The sequence below is a fragment of the Arvicanthis niloticus genome, chromosome 9 (genome assembly GCF_011762505.2).
Source record: "Arvicanthis niloticus isolate mArvNil1 chromosome 9, mArvNil1.pat.X, whole genome shotgun sequence".
Taxonomy (NCBI): Eukaryota; Metazoa; Chordata; class Mammalia; order Rodentia; family Muridae; genus Arvicanthis; species Arvicanthis niloticus.
Genome location: NC_047666.1, coordinates 67899637 through 67920393, shown reverse-complemented (window position 1 = coordinate 67920393; position 20757 = coordinate 67899637). Strand labels below are relative to the sequence as shown.

The 20757-nt window shown below is 37.6% G+C and overlaps 1 protein-coding gene across 1 annotated transcript; it reads right to left on the bottom strand.

Moving 5' to 3' along the window:
* Window positions 1-5303: 5303 nt before the first annotated feature.
* Window positions 5304-13012, bottom strand: LOC117715486 (killer cell lectin-like receptor subfamily E member 1). Its single transcript, XM_034512321.2, has 7 exons — window positions 12837-13012; window positions 10989-11188; window positions 8634-8735; window positions 8321-8359; window positions 7532-7677; window positions 6383-6483; window positions 5304-5529 (listed from the first exon to the last, which is right to left on the bottom strand). The coding sequence occupies exons 2-7, from the start codon at window positions 11167-11169 to the stop codon at window positions 5418-5420; spliced, it is 681 nt and encodes a 226-aa protein (XP_034368212.1). The 5' UTR covers window positions 11170-11188; window positions 12837-13012; the 3' UTR covers window positions 5304-5417.
* Window positions 13013-20757: the final 7745 nt, after the last annotated feature.

The window sequence follows — 20757 nt, the reverse complement described above, 5'->3', positions numbered from 1 at the left end:
TACTTATTTACTTTGTGTTAAACAAATTTTAGATCACCTATTATCTGCCAGAATATGTGCTTTTGATGGCTTAATAAAGAAAATATGAAATTGGGTAGTGGGGAAACTGAGGCACAGTAGTGCTGATTTGACTAAGGCTACTTAAGCTTAATGCCCAGTTTTTACCAAAGCATACATGGAATTTATCTCAAACAAAGCACCTCCTTGTACTTGTATATCCTGGGTTGACATTTCCCATCTTTAGTACAGACTGGTTGGACTACCCATGTCTTGTTCTTTGTTTCTGATCCTTGATCACTGAACCCAACCACAGCTGGCAAAACCCAGAAAGAATGAAAGCAAGTATTATCGTGTTTTCTCACTTTTCTTTCCTCCCCCATCTCTCTGCCTCTCTCCCCACCTTTCTCTCCCCAACACATACATTTAACCTTCTCTTTAATTCTTTCTAAACTACCAACTCTGGAAACCTTGATGTTTCCACACATGGGAGTATACAGTGCTAATTAATTATAACCAGGTTGACCTTTATGAACATTTATCAGGATTTGATACAATTCACCAACGTTGGCATTGAGACAAGAGAATGTAGGGTGTTGAGCATTTCATAACTTACAGAATACTCAGTGGAATACTGGGCTTTACTGTATCTATTTCAGACAATAATACATTCTTCCAATGTTCATCTCTTCCCTCTGCTTCCCCTGATCTTAAGTCTACTGTACTATGAACAAAGAAAATTTGTTCAAAACAAGTGGTAACTTTAATAACTACATTTTTGAAACTTGAGGAGAGATCTGAGAAAGGATTTAATGTCCACTGAAGATGTGAGCAGGGGAGTATTTTCTTTAACTAGACATGGACACCTAAGACTCTAGAACAGCTTGGAAAGAAGCATTCCAAAGGAGATATTTATTTTCATTTCAGTGCTTGTAAAGACTGTACCTTCCCACTGTGTTCCAGGCTACAAAGCAAACTCCATTATGGAGACTTCCTGAAAAGGAAGATTCCGGCCTACCATAAAGTCTCTTGCAATCGTGATCATGACAGCCTCAGAAATTTAGTGGGTTACGCTTGTTAAACCACTTACATGTTACATATTTTCGTTAGGCTATGTTAGTTTTTAAATTAGAGTGTCATTTCTTGCCAGGCACGATGGCACATACCCGTTATCCCAGTATCTGGAAAGCAGAGTAAGAGTTCAAAGCCAGTCTCAACTAATATATTTCTATACATGTGTATTGAAATAAGAAAGACTACAAAAGTTAAATAAATGTGTTTTATTAATAACTAAGGCCATTTAATTCTCACAAAAGTATAGGTATCTTTCAAAATATGTTACTATTTTTATTAATCATAAATTTATTAAATCATATGCCTTTTTCCTAAAAATTTCCCCTCTGCTTGCCTACCAACCAAGAAACAAAACATTTTCAGAGTTCACTCTCCATTTATCTTTCTAGTCACTTCTCTCTTCTTCTTTATGAATTTTAGCACCATCTGTTGACTTCTAATACTATAGATTAGTTTTCCTGGTTTTAAAAGACTCATACCTGAAACAAACAAACAAAAGAAACTATGCAAGCTTACTTCTGTCTACATACAAATCATCCATAAACTTCTTCCTCTTCTTTGTGTCTGAGTGAGCTAAATAGACACTTCCTGTGGTCAGTGGATCAGAAACTCTGAGTGGCTTGAATGTCATGGATGTAAGTCCCACTTTCAGCCCTGGAGCTTCTGAATCACTCAGAACAGAACGATGTGTGCATAATATGTATGAAACCACACATAGTGTATACATTTTGTAATCATGACCGCATATTTGTTCGTATTATAGAAAATAATAATTATTATTAAATAGTTTGTTGATCTGAAATATGATTTTATTATGAAAAGACCGGATAAACATAAAATTTTACCAATGTTGACCAATTTTTGTGTGAATGGTTTGGTTCAATGGAAGAGAATTTAATACAGTTTATGCCAATTTAGTGCTTGACTTGTATGTCTCATTTCAATACTCATGTGCATGAATGTGGATATAAATGTATATATATATATATATATATATATATATATATATATATATACATTAGTATATGGATGAATAGATGTATCTCTTAATGAAGTATTTTGGCATTCCACTATTTTACTGATAGAAAAAAATCCATAATGGTATATGTATGTAAAAAGAATCATACAAATGTACCCAGCAACAAGGAATTCTTCCTATCTCTGAATATTCTTCCTGGAGTTTAAGATTCTGATATGATTTTAATTATGCATCAAGTCATTCATCCCTGCCATTGACCATTTCAAGGAATTTACTAAGACTGTTCTTGCATGACCTTTATCTGTACTTCTTTAAAACCCTTTAGAAATGAACACCCAGTACCTGCCATCCAGGCAAAGAAATATTTACAGAGTAGAAATGCTTGCCATTATAATCCCATACCATATTTGATTTGCCCTCTGATATGCTGTGCACTAATTTGGCAGTTATTGTTTGGGTGTTTGCTCTTGTCTTATTTTTTAACAAATGCAATAATATCATTTTACAATTTCAATACTGTTTGCAGATTTAGTCATGGATATTAACCAGAGACATTACAGGATAAACTACCACCTTTCTGTGTTCACGATGAATTAAAAGTAGCAGGAAACCCACATCTCATGAGGATCTAAAGAGATAATTAAGAAAATAAAAGCACCAGCCCACACCTTGTTCAGTCACACTTTACTTACCCTGGAGAAGGGATGCCATACAGTGTGGGATGTTGAAATTCCTTCTGAGTGCTGAACTATCTAGGTGATTATTTTACCCAAGAGTGATTTCTTTGTGAAAGTTTCCAGATTAATAATGACTAAATGATAACTTAGACAAAAATATTTACATTCTCCTTGGTTATTTAGGTTATAAGAAAGTTTATAAAGCCAAAGTAAAAGCATATACAATTTTTTTTTTGTAATTTCAGTCCCAAGTGTACACTTCTAACTATAAAGTTAGTCTACCACAGAGGCCATCTAAGCAAATGTGAGAGCTTCCTGAAAGAGCTGTCTCTTCACCTCTTGGGTAGCTGAAAATAGTTTAACTGTGGTGAGTTTGGTGTGTCTTTGGGTCCTCATTCTGAAATATGACAGCAAGGTTGACAGATTGGTCAGTTCTTGACATCCAAAGCTCACGCACTTGGAGTGAGTATCAGTCCCATAGCACTGAGTCTGTTTCTGCCTTTGAGAAGATCATCTAGCTTGTTAACCAGGTCACTGCCTGCTAAGGAAAACCAGACAGAAAGAAAACAGAATGCTACAACTACAAAGATTCCCTAACTAAAAACAAAAGGCACATCAATACCCAGAGACTAAGAATCAGGTAGGCCACTTAAAGAGATCAGCCTTAGGAGACTAGCCTTTCACTTGGGGTGTGTCAACTGACACATTTCTTTCATTTTAGATAGGGTTTCACTCTATCTCATGCTTTCCTAGAGCTCACTCTTAAATCCAGGAGGTAATTCTCCTGTCTCAAGCTCTTAAGGGCTGAGACTACAGGTATCAGCTAGGATTCCTGGTTTAGGAAAATGGCCCTTAATCACTGGATACAATGAGTTTGAAAACTGACTTAGTGGAAGGATTTAATTGTATTATGTTTTAAACTAGATGTGGGGTTATAGTACTTGAAAGTAATTGTTTGTGAAGGCTTCAGTATCAGATTCCTTTGGGGCTGGGATTACAGCCATTGCCAGACTTGAGTGCTAGAAACTGAGCTCTGGGTCCTCTGGAAGTGCAGCAAGCACTCTTAGCTGCTGAGCTCCAAGCTCCAGGATTGGAGATGGTCTCTTAAAGGACTTCTCTAGATTATGATAGGAGCCCAGCCACTGTTTGGGTCTGGCTTAAGTCAATCACTCAGTTCCCTCCATGAATATAAAAGGTAGGCCTGACATATATCACTGTCTACTGCTGAATACTTCTAACCACAGAGGTCACCTGAAACAGCAGTTCAAGCCTTGGTGTGACAACGAATTCTAGGAGAGAAAGAGAGGATGGTTGACAGGAAGAATGCTCTGTCTTAACAATAAAATGTGACTGAAAAGGCTACTGGAATAGAGCATTGCCATGACCAAGTAGCAGAAGACGCAGTAAAGAAGAAAGAAGGGGCCGTAAGTGAGCTTTGTAAGTGTGGTTGTGGTTGATCATCATTTCTGTAACTGCAGCGCTCATGAGATTCTAGCAACATGTGGCCACAGGAAACATTTGAGCCCATAACGTTATTTACCCTATAAAAGGAAGATTTAAAAAAAATGTGTCAACCACAAAGATAACCTAATGAACGTGAAACATTGAGTGGACTGTAAATACCAGTCACTGTTTTCCATGGGATCCTTTCACTGCCTTCCCCTAGAGGACTCAGAGTCAAAATCCCCTGTGGGCAGAGATAGTGAGCAGGCAAAGGCTGAAGAATGATTCGGAAGACTTCCACTCACTATTATCAGTCAGCCATATGGCTATACCACTCTGTAATAATTTAGCACTGACTCAATATTAGATTAAGAACTTTTATAAGTAGAAATTTTTAGTTTAGTTTTTACACTTTACAGTATCTCACCATTCCTGTTTGATAATAATTTACTGTATTTTGAGTACACTGAAATGCTACATACATATATGGTACAGTCAGATTAAGTGTGTTTTTAATATGGAAATGATATTCTAATTTATGATTGCAAGGAACATAGCCCAATCAAGACACAGTTGTGCCAACAAAGTCAAAACATCAAAAGTGAAATAAATCTAAAATATGCAAGTGATTGTTCTTTTACACTCCATATTCCCCGCTAACTCTTTAAGGAAGTAGAACTCAAAGTTAGTAAAGTATATTTTGCAAATATAAACGTGATGTTATTTATTTAAAATTCTTGGGGTAACAGCTGTTTCAAGGTTCAGATTTTTTCAGATGTAAGAGATGAGAACATCATGTTTTAGAAATACTGACCTAGAGGTAGGACTGCCAAGGCCACTCAAAACACAGAGAATAAAGTTTGGAGGGTCTGAGGAAAACCAAGGCCCTTGACATCACTCTTTGCCTAACTGTGCATGCTGCACACACCTCAATAATGTGTCTCAAATTATCGTGTTAAAGAAGCAAGCTTTTAACAGGGTAGTATATTCTATACTTTAACCTGACCTCATCAGTTTTACCTCATTATTTCATTCAGAAATCATTTATTGTAGTATCTTCTAAAATGCATGCAATAAATCTGTTAGCATAAACATTGACAAGGAATGACACTGGAATATATTTGAATGCAGTTTTATTTAAACAAAGGCAAACATTTGCCACATTTTCTTCATAAAATAAGTACCCCAGAAAAAAATAAGAAAAGATTAGTTTTCATATCTTTTATGAACTCATTGGATTAAATATGCTACTTCTTGCAAATATATGTCAGTTTAGTTGTACAGGATTCTGCCAAATAAGCGTCTTTGGATTTATAAGATGCACAGAAGTTTTTCATATTACCTTCAAGGTAAGAAAACCTAAAATGAAAGAAATTCCAGTGTTATCACAAAATTATGTAGCATTCAAATGCCTAAGAGAATACATACTGTTGCCCTATGTATAAATGTTAAAAGCCAATCTGTAGGATTTCCAAAACCCGTAATTTTTATCAGTAAAGTGGTAGTAAACCACAAAGTTATCAAATCAGTATGTAATTGTAAATCTCAATTATCATTTCAACTGAGAAAAAGTCTAGGGGCAAAGAATGTCAATTGGTTGTCAGGGTAGAGAGAGACAAGTTTAAAAGTAAATAAAGACGACTGTGGGCAGAGCTGGGAGGTGTGGCTCAGTGCAGGAGCATGATATTGACAACATCAAGACCCTGCATTAGATCCATGACACCACAGTACAGCAATAAAAATAAAAACAGAGCAAAACAAACTGTGAATAACTCAACTAAATATGCATTTACGCACCACAGTTATTTGGTCTCCTGGTAAGTGCAATGTTAAAGACCAGGAGGATATTAATGACATATTGCTGCCGACGTTAGTTCTTATATGACGCAGTCATTGATTTGACAGGCAGAACACCAAACTAAGGAGGTTGCTCCTGAACCCTAAAATCAAAGGAATTCGTGCTATATAAAAGTGTGCTAACTTATCCTCATCCAATAAAAAGAGTAGCTAGCTAAAGCCATCATTTTCTGTGTGGGTGGCTATGAAAACTCCTTCCTGGGGTGGAGTGGGAAAGTGGGAGTAAAAGAGATTGTTGAAACTGGTGGTTGGTGGATCCAAATCTGGAAAGAAGGTGTCAAGACAATTGTGTGAGGATAATGTTCACCTGCCCGGGGAATGCTTTCTAAACACCTGATGCCACGTGACTACTTACGTCCCAGATGGTAGAACCGAATGGTCTTCCCACAGCCACTGTCTGCGAGTTTCGTTATAGTAAACTCCAACCCAAAAGAAAGTCTTCAAAGAGAAGAAATTCTGAAAGTGAGAAAACAAAGATATCCGAGGCGCCCATCGTTATCTTCCCATCAGCTCTACGAAGGTGACTTTGAAAATGTCGACTCCATCTGTATATACTGGTTCTATGTCTGAAGTCTGCAGCCTCACACACAGGATGCTGTATCACAAGACATGCCCAAGCTATGAAAAGTACAAATTTTATGTTCTCGTGGGAGATTTGAAAAATAAGCAAAGAAAGTCAGCAAAAGGTCGAGACTGAGGTTTAGTTTTTACACTGTTTTCACAAGTTTCTTGGAGCTACCACTTTACTGTGGTAGCTTGAGGTATCTAATAGCAAGACTCTGTATTGGGGAAGCACACTGTAGACACTTTAACTTTATTCTGGCATCCTGGCTGGAATTAGAAAAAAATTTTCTGTCACTGTCATTTGGTCTTCTAGACCATGTTGGGCTACGCAGTGCTGTTTTGTCTTGTTTTTATTTTCTCTTTGGCTGATCTGTTACTGAAACCAAGTGTTTCTTTCTGAATTCATTACACATATGTATGTATGTATGTATGTATGTATGTATGTATGTATGTATCTATTTATTTATTTATTTATTTATTTATTTATTGGTGTTACTGAGGATAGAAGTTTAGCCCCTACATGTATGAATATTTTAACACTGAGCTACATTCTTCAATGCCCTATATTCCTAATTTTTTAAGAGAGAGAAGACTTTTTTTAAATTGCCCGGGCTTGCCTTCAACTCACTCTGTAGCCTTAACAGGCCTTGAATTTGTGATCCTCTAGCTTTGGGTTCCCAAGGAAATGGGATTACACATCTGGGCCAAGTTCAATATTTTTTCTCATGAAATGTAATTCCAAATATCATTTTACTATTTCTATCTTTTTCACATAATACATAGATCTACTTGACATAAAGAATGCAACAAAAGATAGAACAATTTTCTCCTCAACCATGGATCTAGTGCTAAATTTAAACAAGTGTAGGTGGCATTCCATTTAACCTATCTAATCTCTTTGGAGATCTCACGCCTCGTGACTCACAGTTGCAGAACTTACCATCTCCTCTTTGTTCATCCTTATGAGACTGGAGTTGAGAGACAAGCAGGCACGCTGACTCTCTTTCCAAATTAGCTCTTCCGTGGAAAAGTAATAACAGCTGCACCTGAACCAGAACCAGTTCTCTGGACAGGGATGATGGAGTCCTAGAGAAGGAGTGCCTGTCACTCTACTGAAGAGATTTACAAACCCCGATTGTGCTTTTCACTTGTTCAAACCAGAGAGCTTTCCCACTTACAACAGTGTGACAGTATCATATAAAGATAATTAAAGTCATTATAATAAATATGGAAACACATACTTCTGCTTTTATTTTTATCTGAACTTTTAGACCATTTCTATTTTGTAGAACATGTTTCTGTTGAGACTGATCTATTCTCACTGCTGAGAATTAGTTTTTCTAAGCCAGAGTAGAAACACCCCTTTATATAATCATTAGGTTCATTTTGGTTTTGTTGTTGTTGGAGAAATTGCCCTTCCAAAATTTGTTCTCATGTTAATTCTATTCCCATAGAAAACCATAAAATTTCACAAGAATGTTCTTGTTATATACAGAGTTATGTAATAACAACAACAGTACTTCTGTATTGCGTTACAGTTGGTTATCCAAAAACCTCTGTTTCATATTAATGTAAGTTGTTAAATGTCTGAGACCATGTCTTGTCCTTTCTTAGTTATTCTTAAGTGTCTTGTCTATGAAGACTGTCTGCTACTCATGGAAGTAATATAAGCAATAAATACGTTTTCCTGATTGAATCTGTGCACCAAAGCTGGGAAATCAACACCTACCTTCTTGCTGAATAGTAGAAGATGATCTTTCAGAAGATACTACAAAAAATAGTCCAGATCACAATTAATTCTTTTATACTGACATATCGACAGAACTACTAAAATAACTTCTGTTCTACAATAACAAATTAGCAATTTTAGGGACAATGATAAAAAATGAAGTTGTTTGCATTATTGTTTTCTGGTGATGGTACCAGATATCCAAGCCGATGTCCCATACATGGTAGACAAGTACTTCAACTGTACCCAGAGCCAGGGAGGAACTTGATAAGTTTCTGCAAACCTGCCTAAGAAGAAGAAAAGAGTCACTCACAGTTTGTGGTGAAAATGGTCATCACCATGACTACAGACATCAGAAGAAGGCACATGGCACCAAGCACAGTAGAGAGGAGTCTCCACGGAGGTGAGCAATTCCCTGAGAAAGATAAACCCAAGAGTAGGATCAAAGGCATCAGGCAGTGTGCATGAGGTGAGAGGATGGGCAAGGTTGTTCCAGGGATTACTTTCATCAGCAGAGCATTCCAATGACTGACTTCTGATTTTCATAGCCAGCCTGTTAAATATTCTCACCCAATGTTTAAAGCAAACAATGGCTCATTAGTTTAAAAAAATACCTGAAAACAGAAATATATTTGCTTATTGAACATCACATGGAAAACTAATGTATCTGTAATGTTCCATGGAACTAGTTTAATATCTTTAATTTAAAACAGAGTTTAGTAGTCAATATAGGAAATACAAACACCACTGGATAAAGATAAGTCAAAAACATGAGTAAGTAATTCACAATTTGTATAATACAGGAACTGAAGTAAAAAGCTTTTTTTGGTTAAAATAATTAATTAACAGAACTGAGCCTTTTATTCTTATATTTGGCCTCAAACCTTACTCTCTACCACCCTCTTTAGGGTGAAGAAGTTGTGTGTGGTAGGGGAGCTAAACAAGAATACCATTTGAAACATAAATGGGGAGCGATTGGTTTAGCTCTGAATTCTCTGTACAGGTGGTTGCCTTCTGAATTGGGAAGCCAAATGAACATCTTTTGATCAGTCCTTTTCTCTTCCATACTGACTCTTTTCTTTAACCCAGCAAGCACATATCAAAGTTTACAGTGTGTCATGAGGGGATGAGTCTTAGTAATGGAATTGAGAATGGGGATTGGCCACACTCGAATGGATTCCACCTTCTCTCTGCTGGCAAACAGCGTGGAACTGAGTCACACCCATAATAGACTCAAGCTTCACCTAGATGCTCAGTGCCACACAGCAGTCCTCTTCCTCTTGGTGTTTCTCATCTACTTGACTTTTCTTTCCTTTGGGCTTGCTGCTAATATTCTCTTCCAAATACCACTGACATTCTCTTCTTAGGAGAAAGAAAAGAAGATAGACATGCTCTAAGTGAACATTCTATGAACGCCTATGCTTCACTGTAATGGGATTTTGCTGTCCTTTCATTTGGGGGTGAGTTTTCAGACTACTAGAATTATTACGGAAAACTTAATTCATGTTTTACTCTCTCCACTTTAGCAGTGTTCTTCACTGGGAATACTCCTTCCTGTCTTTTAAAAAATAAGGTAAGATTGAAGACGAAGGTGGCATTCTGGTTCCTAGCATTTCATCACTCAAGCTCTGATTGCCTGCCTCCCTCCCTCCCTCCCTTCCTTCCTTCCTTCCTTCCTTCCTTCCTTCCTTCCTTCCTTCCTTCCTTCCTCTCTCTCTCTCTCTCTCTCTCTCTCTCTCTCTCTCTCTTTCTTTCTTTCTTTCTTTCTGCTTTCTTTCTTCCCTCCTTATTTAGCAATCTATGAATTGGCCTCTTCCAATTCCTAATCTCTCCTTCTCTATCTAAGCTTGCATCTTACAGCTTTTTTTAAGGCAAACCTGTGATAATCGGGGGAACATTCCAGAAATTAGCCATAACCTGTAACTACATTAACTGCATAAAACCATCACAAAGACTTGATTTTATCTTTGATTATATCCAACTTGTTTTGAGTTCCAAGTCTGTAGGAAATACATTCATTTTGTTTGTTTGTTTGTTTCAGGATATTACAAGAATAAAGTTTCAAAGAGTCTTGTGCACGCAATACCCTGGTCAGAAACCCATCAGCCCCACCAAATTCATAATGCCACAGAACCAAAGGTTCCAAAACCAAGCTCCCTAGACAGCTACATTCAGTAATTTTTTTCATACTTTAATGTCTATAATCCTGTAGCCAGGGAATTCAATTCTATCCTTTTTTACTTCTCTAAAGTTTAGTTTTTCTATTCAAGGCTAAAGCAATTCTCATTTTAACAGCATACAATGTAAAATATCTACATAACTGTAATTATTGTGATATTTATCATTTCGTCTTTCTTATAAACTAGATTAAATTGACATTTCATTTTAACTTGTGTGTTTCTAACTAGATTCAAAAGAAAGAAAGAAAGAAAGAAAGAAAGAAAGAAAGAAAGAAAGAAAGAAAGAAAGAAAGAAAGAAAGAGGGGTTAGAGAGGAGAGGAGAGGAGAGGAGAGGAGAGGAGAGGAGAGGAGAGGAGAGGAGAGGAGAGGAGAGGAGAGGAGAGGAAGAGGAAGAAACCTTTCAGCCCCCTTCTTATAACCCTAGTATCTAACAAACCTTAACCTGAATTTTCAAGTCTTCCTGTGTTTAATGAATACAATATCATACCTTCACCAGTAATGTCTTCTGCTGTATTTTTGTCCTTCTTAAAATGTTTTTTGTATTTTTGCCTCTGCTCAATGGATGAAAATTCATTTGAATGAAATGTATTCCTAAAATTGTTCTTTGCTTTGCTCTTCTGCTGGGAATTCACATTTAGGGTAGAATGGGTTACAGGTGCTTCATTCATCTTTATAAAGACAAAAGTGCTGTAAGGATAGGAATGAAAATATCAGCATATTATATTCTGGGGAAGTGTATTTTAATAAAAATAAGTAATAGGATAATTCTAAAAGTTTTGTGTCAATGAATAGATATGCCCATATGCTTTTATAAGTGCATGTTTTCAACTTTGAAGCTTAAAATATATAAAAATATATTACCAAAACCTTAAAAGTAAATTAACTTTAGTTAGTCAATTATTTTCTAAAAGCACTGTGGTACTTAGGCTCCATTCCAGCACCTTGTGTGTGCTACATAAATGCTTTACATTGACTGGGCTACATTCCCAGTCCTTGGGTCTTTTTGGTTTGTTTTTGTTTTATTTGTTTGGTTTTTTGTTTTGCTTTTTGGTTGTTTTTTATTTGTTTGTTTGTTTTGAGACAAATTCTCACCACACAATTAACAGGCCTTGAACTTCTAATTCTCCTGCTTTTATTCCCAAGGAGGTAGGTTTCCAGGCATGGATCACTATGCCTTGCCAACTTAGTTCTTAAATGTGACTAGGCTGGTTACATACTTTATTAGTACATTCCATGCTTAGCATGTATGAGGTGCTAAGTTTATCTTTATCAAAACACACATACATACACACACACAGAAGCACATATGCACAAAAGAAGGCAAGAAAAGAACGAAAGAAGAAAGAAAGGTAGGAAGGAAGAAAGGAAGAAAAGAAAGGAGAAAGGAAGGAAGGAACTCTTGTCTTTAATATAAACTGAAAAAAATTCAAAGATCCAAGAGGCAGAGACCTGCAGATTCCTGAGTTTGAAGCCCACACCTGATCTACATAGCAAGTTCTGGACCAACCAGGGCTACATCATGAAACTTTTTCTCAAAACCAAAAAAATAACAAAAAAAAAAATTCAAAACAAAAGAAAAATAAATCTGCAAGAATTAATTAAAACATATTTTAAAAGACAAAATAGAGCTTGTGAAAAATTTAAATCTGCATTATTATTCAAGGAGTGTGAGTTTGTTTGTCAAACAAACAAAGTGAGCAAGATAGTTAAAATTCCGAAATATCTAAAACTCAAAGTGGGAAGAAAATTTAATTGTATGCTATTTCTTAACTTTGATTCTCCATGGCAGAGCTTGGGAACACTGACCAAAATACAATCATTTATTTGTGACTCAGTTTCCAGAGAAGTTTTTACTGTGAAAAATTGTTATATCCGAAAGTCACCATGCCAAGATGGAGGTCGTGGTATCTTTACTTTTGTCTGTCATTGATTTCTGTAGATTGGGAATAAGAAACAAATAAAATGAAACCTTGCTTTTTTGTATACTCTGATTAGTGTTTATTTTCAATTAAAATGCCTTAACCAGGGCTGGAGAGATAACTCAGTAGTTGAGAATACTAGCTGCTTTTCTGAGGGACTTCCTAGAACCCACATGTTGGCTCACAACCCTCTGTAACACTCAATTCAGAATATTCCATGCTCTCTGGCAGTTGCTTGAAGCACCAGGCACACACAGAGCACACATGCATATATGCAGACAATTAACACCCATACGTACAAAACAGAGATATAATAAAACAATTTAAAAACATGCCTTGAAGGGGATTTGTTTTCCCAAGAACAAGTTGTATTAGTTATACGTTCCAAACTCTCAACCAGAAATAATCAGACATACCTGAAGCAAGGAGGACATTCCAGGAACAGATGCTAAAACTTTAGTATGTGCTAATCAGCAGAGTCGGGAGCATGTAAGACAGAACTGGGAGCAGGGGAGGAAGCTGCTTAACCACACTTCACAGCCCCATAACAAAGTCCTCACTGATGTTTTACATTTCCCTTTAGCACCTACAATATGGGTGAGAGCACGGCTTAGAACTCAAGTAAGATCGTGTGTCCATCTATTGCTTAATACTCAGGAGGCTGTGCATTCATTCACAGCTTACTCAAGTGAGGCCATGCATTCATTCCCAAGCACAGCAAGTCTTGGATCTTGCAAATATTGATGTGATCAAATATTCCATTCCCACAAGAACATTTTCACTAAAATGTTGTCATATCTGACTCTCTGGAACTTCAGGTTAAACTCAACCGAGTCAGAATGGCATGAAAATGAATGTTATATGCATTCTCTCTCTCTCTCTCTCTCTCTCTCTCTCTCTCTCTCTCTCTCTCTCTCTCTCCTCTCTCTCTCTTTTTCTCCCTCTCTCTCTCCCCGTGTGTGTGTGTGTGTGTGTGTGTGTGTGTGTGTGTATACACATGCCTGTGTGTTACTTAACTAAATTTTAGACAGTTTTCTTCCAGACTATTACTGGCTAACCTACATGTTTTCCAAAGTATGTACTTTTGAAAGACTGAAGTTGTGTGTTTTGAGATATAAATCTTCAGCCTGTTCCCAGACTTATGCCCTAGAAATAAATGTCTCTGTCAAAGATTCAGGTAAAGACATTCCTTTAGAATTCTAATATAGTCATTAAGGAAAAAAAAAAGTTCTCTGCCCAGCTCAGCTTCAGAAAGCACAGACTGGGACAACATCTAAGGCATTGGCTGACCTCCTCCATAATGCCTTCTGGGATTTTCCCATCAGCTCATGCTATCTCTTTCTTCTGTTTCTGATTTTGCTTCAGAATTGAACTCCATTTCTTTCCCCTATTTCTATCATCTTGAATAAGTTGTTTGCCTATTTAATTCCTCCTAGTGAATTTCTCTCTGCCTACACATACAGAATACTTTATGCAGAAGTTCTGTCTCATGCTTCACTTTCTTTTTTTGTAAAGTTGAAAGTTAAGTGACTAAAAAGAGGAAAAACAAATCTTTACTGTTACTCTCCTTAGGCCAAACTTAACATTCTTGTAATGAGAAGTCCAGATAGACAACAAACAGAGTGTCAGCGATTCTGAGGAGTTGCAGCCCCAACACTGCCACCAATGGGCAGTATGCTGTGGGGGTAGAAGAATAAGAAAGACTCTGGCCATGACCCCTGAACCACAGTCTGGTGGAAAGTCTTCTATTGTCCAACTGCTCTTATCCTGGGTCTCTTTTCATATCCCTAAGAGTACCCCTTCATTCAGTGGACTGGGAAATGGCTCAATCCTCCTGGCTGTATAGCTTGAGGAGTCTGACTCACAGTCTTGGTGCCTCTACTACTTATGTGGAACTTGGATGTCTGGATTCTGGACTTAAGACTGCAATAAAGAATTTCAAGATGAGTCAAAGTGACACAAACTTGGCCAGATTGTTGATCAGGAGAAAGGGTATATATAATTTGAATTGTATCAGAGAGAAGTTTTCCTCAGGGTTATCAACCTTGGAAAGAGATTTGTGGATATTGGAATTATATTATTTAGAGGAAAGAGAGAAAACATTTTAACTGTTTGAAGTATAAATGAAATCACTGGGTTATTTATGCACACATTAGATAGGCTTACATGCAAGAACGAAAAATTTTTAATGAACAAAAACATGGATGGATTAATTAATTAATTGGTTGATTAATTAATTAGTTAATTAATTAAATTTACATAGATTATACACACACAAACAAAATGTTGCAACATATTCTACCTGGGTACCTGGGCATACTTAACTAACCATCTTAGCAATTATATGTATGAGATATATATATATATATATATATATATATATATATATATATATATATGTGTGTGTATGTATGATAAGAAATATATGTATATGTATGATCATATATATGTATGATATATATCATATACATGTATGATATATATATATATATGTATGATATATATATTTTATATATATATGTTTGTTTGTTTGTTTTTTCGAGACAGGGTTTCTCTGTGTAACTGTCCTGGAATTCACACTGTAGACCAGGCTGGCCTTGAACTCAGAAATCCGCCTACCTCTACCTCCCAAGTGCTGGGATTAAAGGTGTGCACCACCACTGCCTAGCATGTGTAATATTTTTAGGAAGTATAATCTCTAGAAATTTTGACTCAGCTAGAAAGAAACAGTCCAAGGAAAAGAGTGTAGGAGGCTTATGCCCTCTCTAAGACCCTCTTAAACATTTCCTCCTTCCTTGTTTGTCTGTTATTTTGTTTACAACAGCACTCTTCAATTTTGTACATTTTCCCAAAAATGACATGATTTTATTTTTCTTTATGTCTGAATAATACTCCTTTGTGTGTGTGTCTGTGTATGAGCACTATTGACATAGGCACACATACACACACACACACACACACACACACACACACACACACACACACACTCATTTATCCATCCATAGATACATAGGTTGATAACACAGGAATGAATAGTTCCATCATAGTATGGGTGTAAAGAAACTTGAGTTTTGAAGACACAAGGCTGGATCTGCAACATTTCATCCTCTGCCAAATCTAATCTAGTCAGGCGAGATTCTTTCCAGGAACTTTCATGTGCATATTTGTCATTGGATGAATAGTTAGCAAAGTCTTTCACTCTCTAAGCTGTATTCTCATTTGGGTAATGTTTTCCCTTCACCTGTGCAGAAGCTTTTGATTTCCTTTTTCAGTTCTAGCTGTGATTTCCTGCACTGTTAGGGTCCTACAGAAGGCTATTGCCTGTGGTTTTTCTTGAAGTTTATCTCGCTTGCATTTTCATGGGAATTTTTTCTATGCATTGTTGGCCACCTATACTTTTATTTAAAAGGTGTTTGGTTCCCTAAACACTTAAGTTGGAAGTCTTACATTAAAGTCTGATACATTTGATATCTTGATACACTGGAGTTTTTGGGTTTTTTTTCTTTTTGCTTGTTTTGTTTTTAATGTGGTATTGGTTATTCTATGACAGCTAAAGATACAAGGAGTTGTTAAATGGATCTAGCCTGCCACCTAATGTCTATGCAGAAAATGACCATAGCTACTTTAGAAATCTAGCTTTGCTGAGATCACCTCATGAAAGTTCTTGTGCCTGCAGTTCTCCAGAACTTAGGAATGTTAAGCATAATTATCCTCTCAAAGGAATAAATGTAAATACTATTCTTCCATCTACAAAGCTGGGAATTGGAAGCGATTAACAAACAGCCTGTTGCTCTGTTGAGCCAGGTCATATCACGATCCGACAATCAGAACCAGAGGTGGCTAGTAATACACAGTAATCTGTATATCCAGAGGCTCCTCTAAGCTCCATCATCAAGAACCAGAGATGGCTAATAGCACAAAATATCTCTACATTATGTGTCTGTCTGAGACCAGGCCAGATCCTCAATAGGCCCTTAAGCTAATACTGGTAGCCTATCTCTAGAACCCATCTCCTTGGAAAAATGAGTTAAGTCTCAATGTAATCATGCTTGCTTGTACACCAGGAATTGTATTGTACCAGGAAACTTTTTCCAAATTATACTGCTTAAATATGCTGGTAATAAACCACTTGGCATCAGACCCCTGAGGCTTGATCCAGGTTGATGAAGTCAATCTGAACTGAGTTTTTATTTGCACCTCTTCAAGATTCTCTTCTCTGCCTACCATGATTACCTGTAAGGTCGCCCTCACAGCCTTCCAAACTGTGAAGGAAACTTGAGGCCATAGAACTGCCTTGCAAATTAGTTAATTAGGGTCACTCACACGTGTCAAAATAGATGATAGATGATAGATAAGTGGCTTATTTCCCTACAAATGAATAATGATATTGTTGGCAAATCAACTGAAACAACATTAGTAAGAAAAATCACTTTAAAAAGATGTATTTAATGTGTCCAACAAGATCCAGTAGCCATTCCCCACTCACACACCCAGCTTCTTGGTCCTGACCTAAGGTTAGGTGTGGTCTATCACATAAATGACCCATCTTTGTCAGAGTCTGATCTCATCCTGTAAAGTAGTCTGACAAGTCTATGTCTTGAGGAAGGAACCAAGCCTCTATATTAAAAAACAATATACAGGTATTATATTTAATGTATTTAAATGAAAGGTTTAGATAGGAGTCTCACTCCTGTCCATCAAAACTATGCACAAATGTTTCTATCTTGTTAAGAATTTATAAACAGCTGTAGCGACTGGTTCACCTGTGTCATTCACTTCACCTGTAGCATTGATGGAACATAGCAGTACCCTGAGAGGGGGTCGTATTGGTAGAAAGGGGTGTGTGTTGAAGTAAATACTTTAAAAAGTGGCCGCAGGTTAATCCAACTGTCTAGGCTGTGGCAGCTCTGGCTAGATCAGATGCCATGTTCAGTGGCCGGAGGCCACGTGGGCGCCGCAGCTAGAAATGGCCCACCAGAAACACCAGCCCTGCCACCCATGAGACACCAGTATGGGAGATGGATCTGCCAATCTTCCACACTGTCTCTGCAGGGCTGGTCATTGCCCAGACCATCCCACCAACCACGCAGGCCTGGTAGGAAAATGAGACTCTAATGCTTAGATTATCCAAAGGCTTTAAATATTTGGTAATGATCAATAATAAGATGCCCATACAATCAGAAGTGTAACCCAATACCCAACCTAGAGATACCAACTACCTTTGACTGAACATCTGCTTCCATGTTCACCTCTCTCTCTCTCCTCTCCTCCCTTAGCTCCTCCTCTTCCTTCTCCTCTTCCTCCATTACTACTCTTCCTCCCTTACTCCTCCCACCTTAGCTCCTCCTACAGGTATGTATCCTGGAAAGGGAGATCTCGAGCGTTGCTGCTGGAATGGGGTAAACCATCTACTTTCACAGCATGGCTTCTGCTGCCATAATGCACTATGATAGCAATGGTTCAACAGCCATATTGGTTACTGGCTGAAACCATGAGTCCAAGTAAGATTTTCTTTCTTATGTGGCAAATAAGATAACAAATTTGAAAGACATGAAAAAATGAAGCAATTTTTGATCTACCATTTGGCAGAAAGGGACAGAAAAAAAAGGCAAAATCACTATCTGCACTCTATGAAGACTTCAAAGCTAGTTTAGGCTGTCAAAAATGATTTCATATTAGGAAATAAGACATTTACAATCTGGTATTAGCACTTTCCTAGGCGGTTACTCTGATTTCTGTACTAACAATGAGATTCATTCTGTTGTGGAGTGGTCTTCTGTGTAGCTCCTTTGCTTTGCTTGTCAAAGCCAACTGCTCCAGAATGTGAATAACCACAATTATATTATTAACCATTTTTAAGTTGGTTGGTCTCCTCCTGACTTTGTAAGTTGGCCTTCTTGAGCCTATATCCTCATTAAATCTTAGAAAGAAAAAGAAATCTGAGCAGACACCCAAGACAAGAGCCTCACTTGGGGCTTTTGTGCCTCTCGTTTCACAGGACCGTACATCTACAATTATCAGGAATTCTGATTTTCTTATAAAAAAGGATACTCAAGGTAGAGGGGCAGATGTCTCTCTCTCTCTCTCTCTCCCTTTATCTGTTTTGGACACACCCTCGAGTGGGTTTCTTATCTGCTGAGTAAATAAAATCATGAGTCTGTATGGCACTTTGCCTGTCAGTGGAACTCAAAAGGATTTGTAAAGTCGACAGTGTGTGCATACTTACTCACATGGTGTTTGGGTAGGTGGGGAGGAATAACTCTGTAGCTGAAGGTAACTAGCAACTAATGAGAGCAAAGCAAGATCTAGAAGCTTCTTGGAAGTGATTTTAAAATCAGAAAATTCAAAACTTGTGCTTGAATCAACCCTCCTGGGTGCCCTGGGTTGAAACATGAAGTAGTCAAAGACGGAGAGTAGACTCTGCTCATACGCAAAGATAAGAACTTTCTTTCTGTATTTTGCCTGAGGGAAAGGCTTGATCTACCAGTATTTGCAAGAGACAGCTTTCAAGTTTTCAGATTAAGTCTTGCTGAATAGAATCCTGCAGCCTCTCTTAAAACCAAAAGAAATGAGGATGTGCCCTCACTTACCCACCTCCTCCCACCTCCCCCCCCCCCCCTCGAATTCCTCCACACATGGTGTCCAGCCTTCATGGGACCAAGGATCTCCTCTCCCACCTATGCCTTACAGGGCCATCCTCCCTTACATATACAGCTGGAGCCATAGGTCTTTCCCTAAGTGCTCCCAGGCTGGTGGTTTAGACCCTGGGAGCTCAGGTTGGTTGGTATTGTTGCTCTCCTCATGGGGCCACCAACCCTTTCAGCTCCTTCAGTCTTCACTCTAACTCCTCCATTGGGAACCCCTTGATCAGTTTAATGGTTAGCTGTGAGCATCTGCCTCTGAATATGCCAAGCTCTGGCAGACCTCTAAGGACACAGCTATATCAGGCTCCTGTCAGCATGCACTTCCTGACATCCACATCAGCGTCTACTCCCCTGGACAGGGGGCATGGAGGAGGGATGGGGAAAGGGGATAACATCTGAATTGTAAATAAAATATCCAATAAAAAAAGAAAAATTAAACTAAAAAGAAAAACAAAATGTTTTTTATTATAAGAAAAAAAGAAAGGATTAAATCCAAAAGATAGTCTATTTTTGAAGTGCTAAGAGATTTTAATGCAAGTCTTATATAAATAAAGATTTTTTAAAAATCAAAAAAAAAAAACTTGATAAACAAAAAAAAGAAAGAAAGAAAGAAATCCTGTCTCTACCAGTCTGCCTCTACAGCACTACCTCCTGAGTGGAGTGATAGTTTCATGAAACATAGCACTAGGCAGGATGTGCTACCAGCAAGGATGTGTGATGTCTTTGTCACAGGTGTTGTTATCAGAGCCTGGGAGAAAAGCTATAGCTGTGTCTCCTACATTATCCCCAGAGCTCTGGCAGGAACTATAGATCATTCTTGAATCCCATGTGCTTGCCTTCTGTTGGGTACACACTCAGATGGTTCACTTTCCAGATAAACAACTGAATTTCTAATTTTATGTTTCATCAGGGAAAAACAGTAAGTATAAACTGAGCATAGATCCATATAACACATTATGAATATTTTCCTGCTACAGAGTATTCCTCAAGCTGTCTGTCACTGCAGAGTTAATGATAAACCAATGGGAAGAAGAGCTGAAACTCTCAACTGTCCATGAAGATGAAGTGTAAACTGACAATAAACATAACTATGGGCATCTTTCTGACCCAAAACTAAGACGTAAAATCACATTCATACATTTGGTATTTATATCCTAGCTCAGATACCCTTCCTGAGTTCTGGGTCACACAGACTGTCTTTAACTGACTAACAAGTTAAACCAGCAATACAGAATGTATGGTTATTTTATCCATAGTTGGCCCACTAGTTATACCACAATTTTCAATCCTGAAATTCATGCTAGGCAGACTCATGTCCATACCCACTTCAATAAAAGCTTCCATGGGCAAAAAATAGAAGCAACAATTTTTTTCCTATGCCTGCCTTGCCTCGCTTTTACAAACCATTCTTCTGCTCTACTTTAGTCTCACTAAATCTCCCATAACCCATCTGCCCATCTCTAATTAGTTAGTTAGGAAAGTGTTTCAGGGTAGATAATCCTACCTTAAGGCCATGTCACCCAAGGACTGGGGTGATTTCAAGTTCTTCAATGGCAGTACTAACTTTAATGGATGTAGTTCACAGGACTCTTTAAGAAAAGGACATTTAAAGCTCAGTGTTGGGGGGGGGCACATCTGAGAACTCGGGGAAGAGAACTCAGGACCTGAGTTTAGAGAGGGCTGGGGATAAATA

Coding starts and splice junctions, on each gene's coding strand:
- LOC117715486 (XM_034512321.2), bottom strand. CDS start 11,169: ATGAATGAAGCACCTGTAACCCATTCTACCCTAAATGTGAATTCCCAG. Junction 8,736..10,988: donor AGAAGACATTACTGGTGAAG/GTATGATATTGT, acceptor TATCTTTCTCAG/GGAATTGCTCACCTCCGTGG. Junction 6,484..7,531: donor GGATGAACAAAGAGGAGATG/GTAAGTTCTGCA, acceptor TCTCACTTTCAG/AATTTCTTCTCTTTGAAGAC.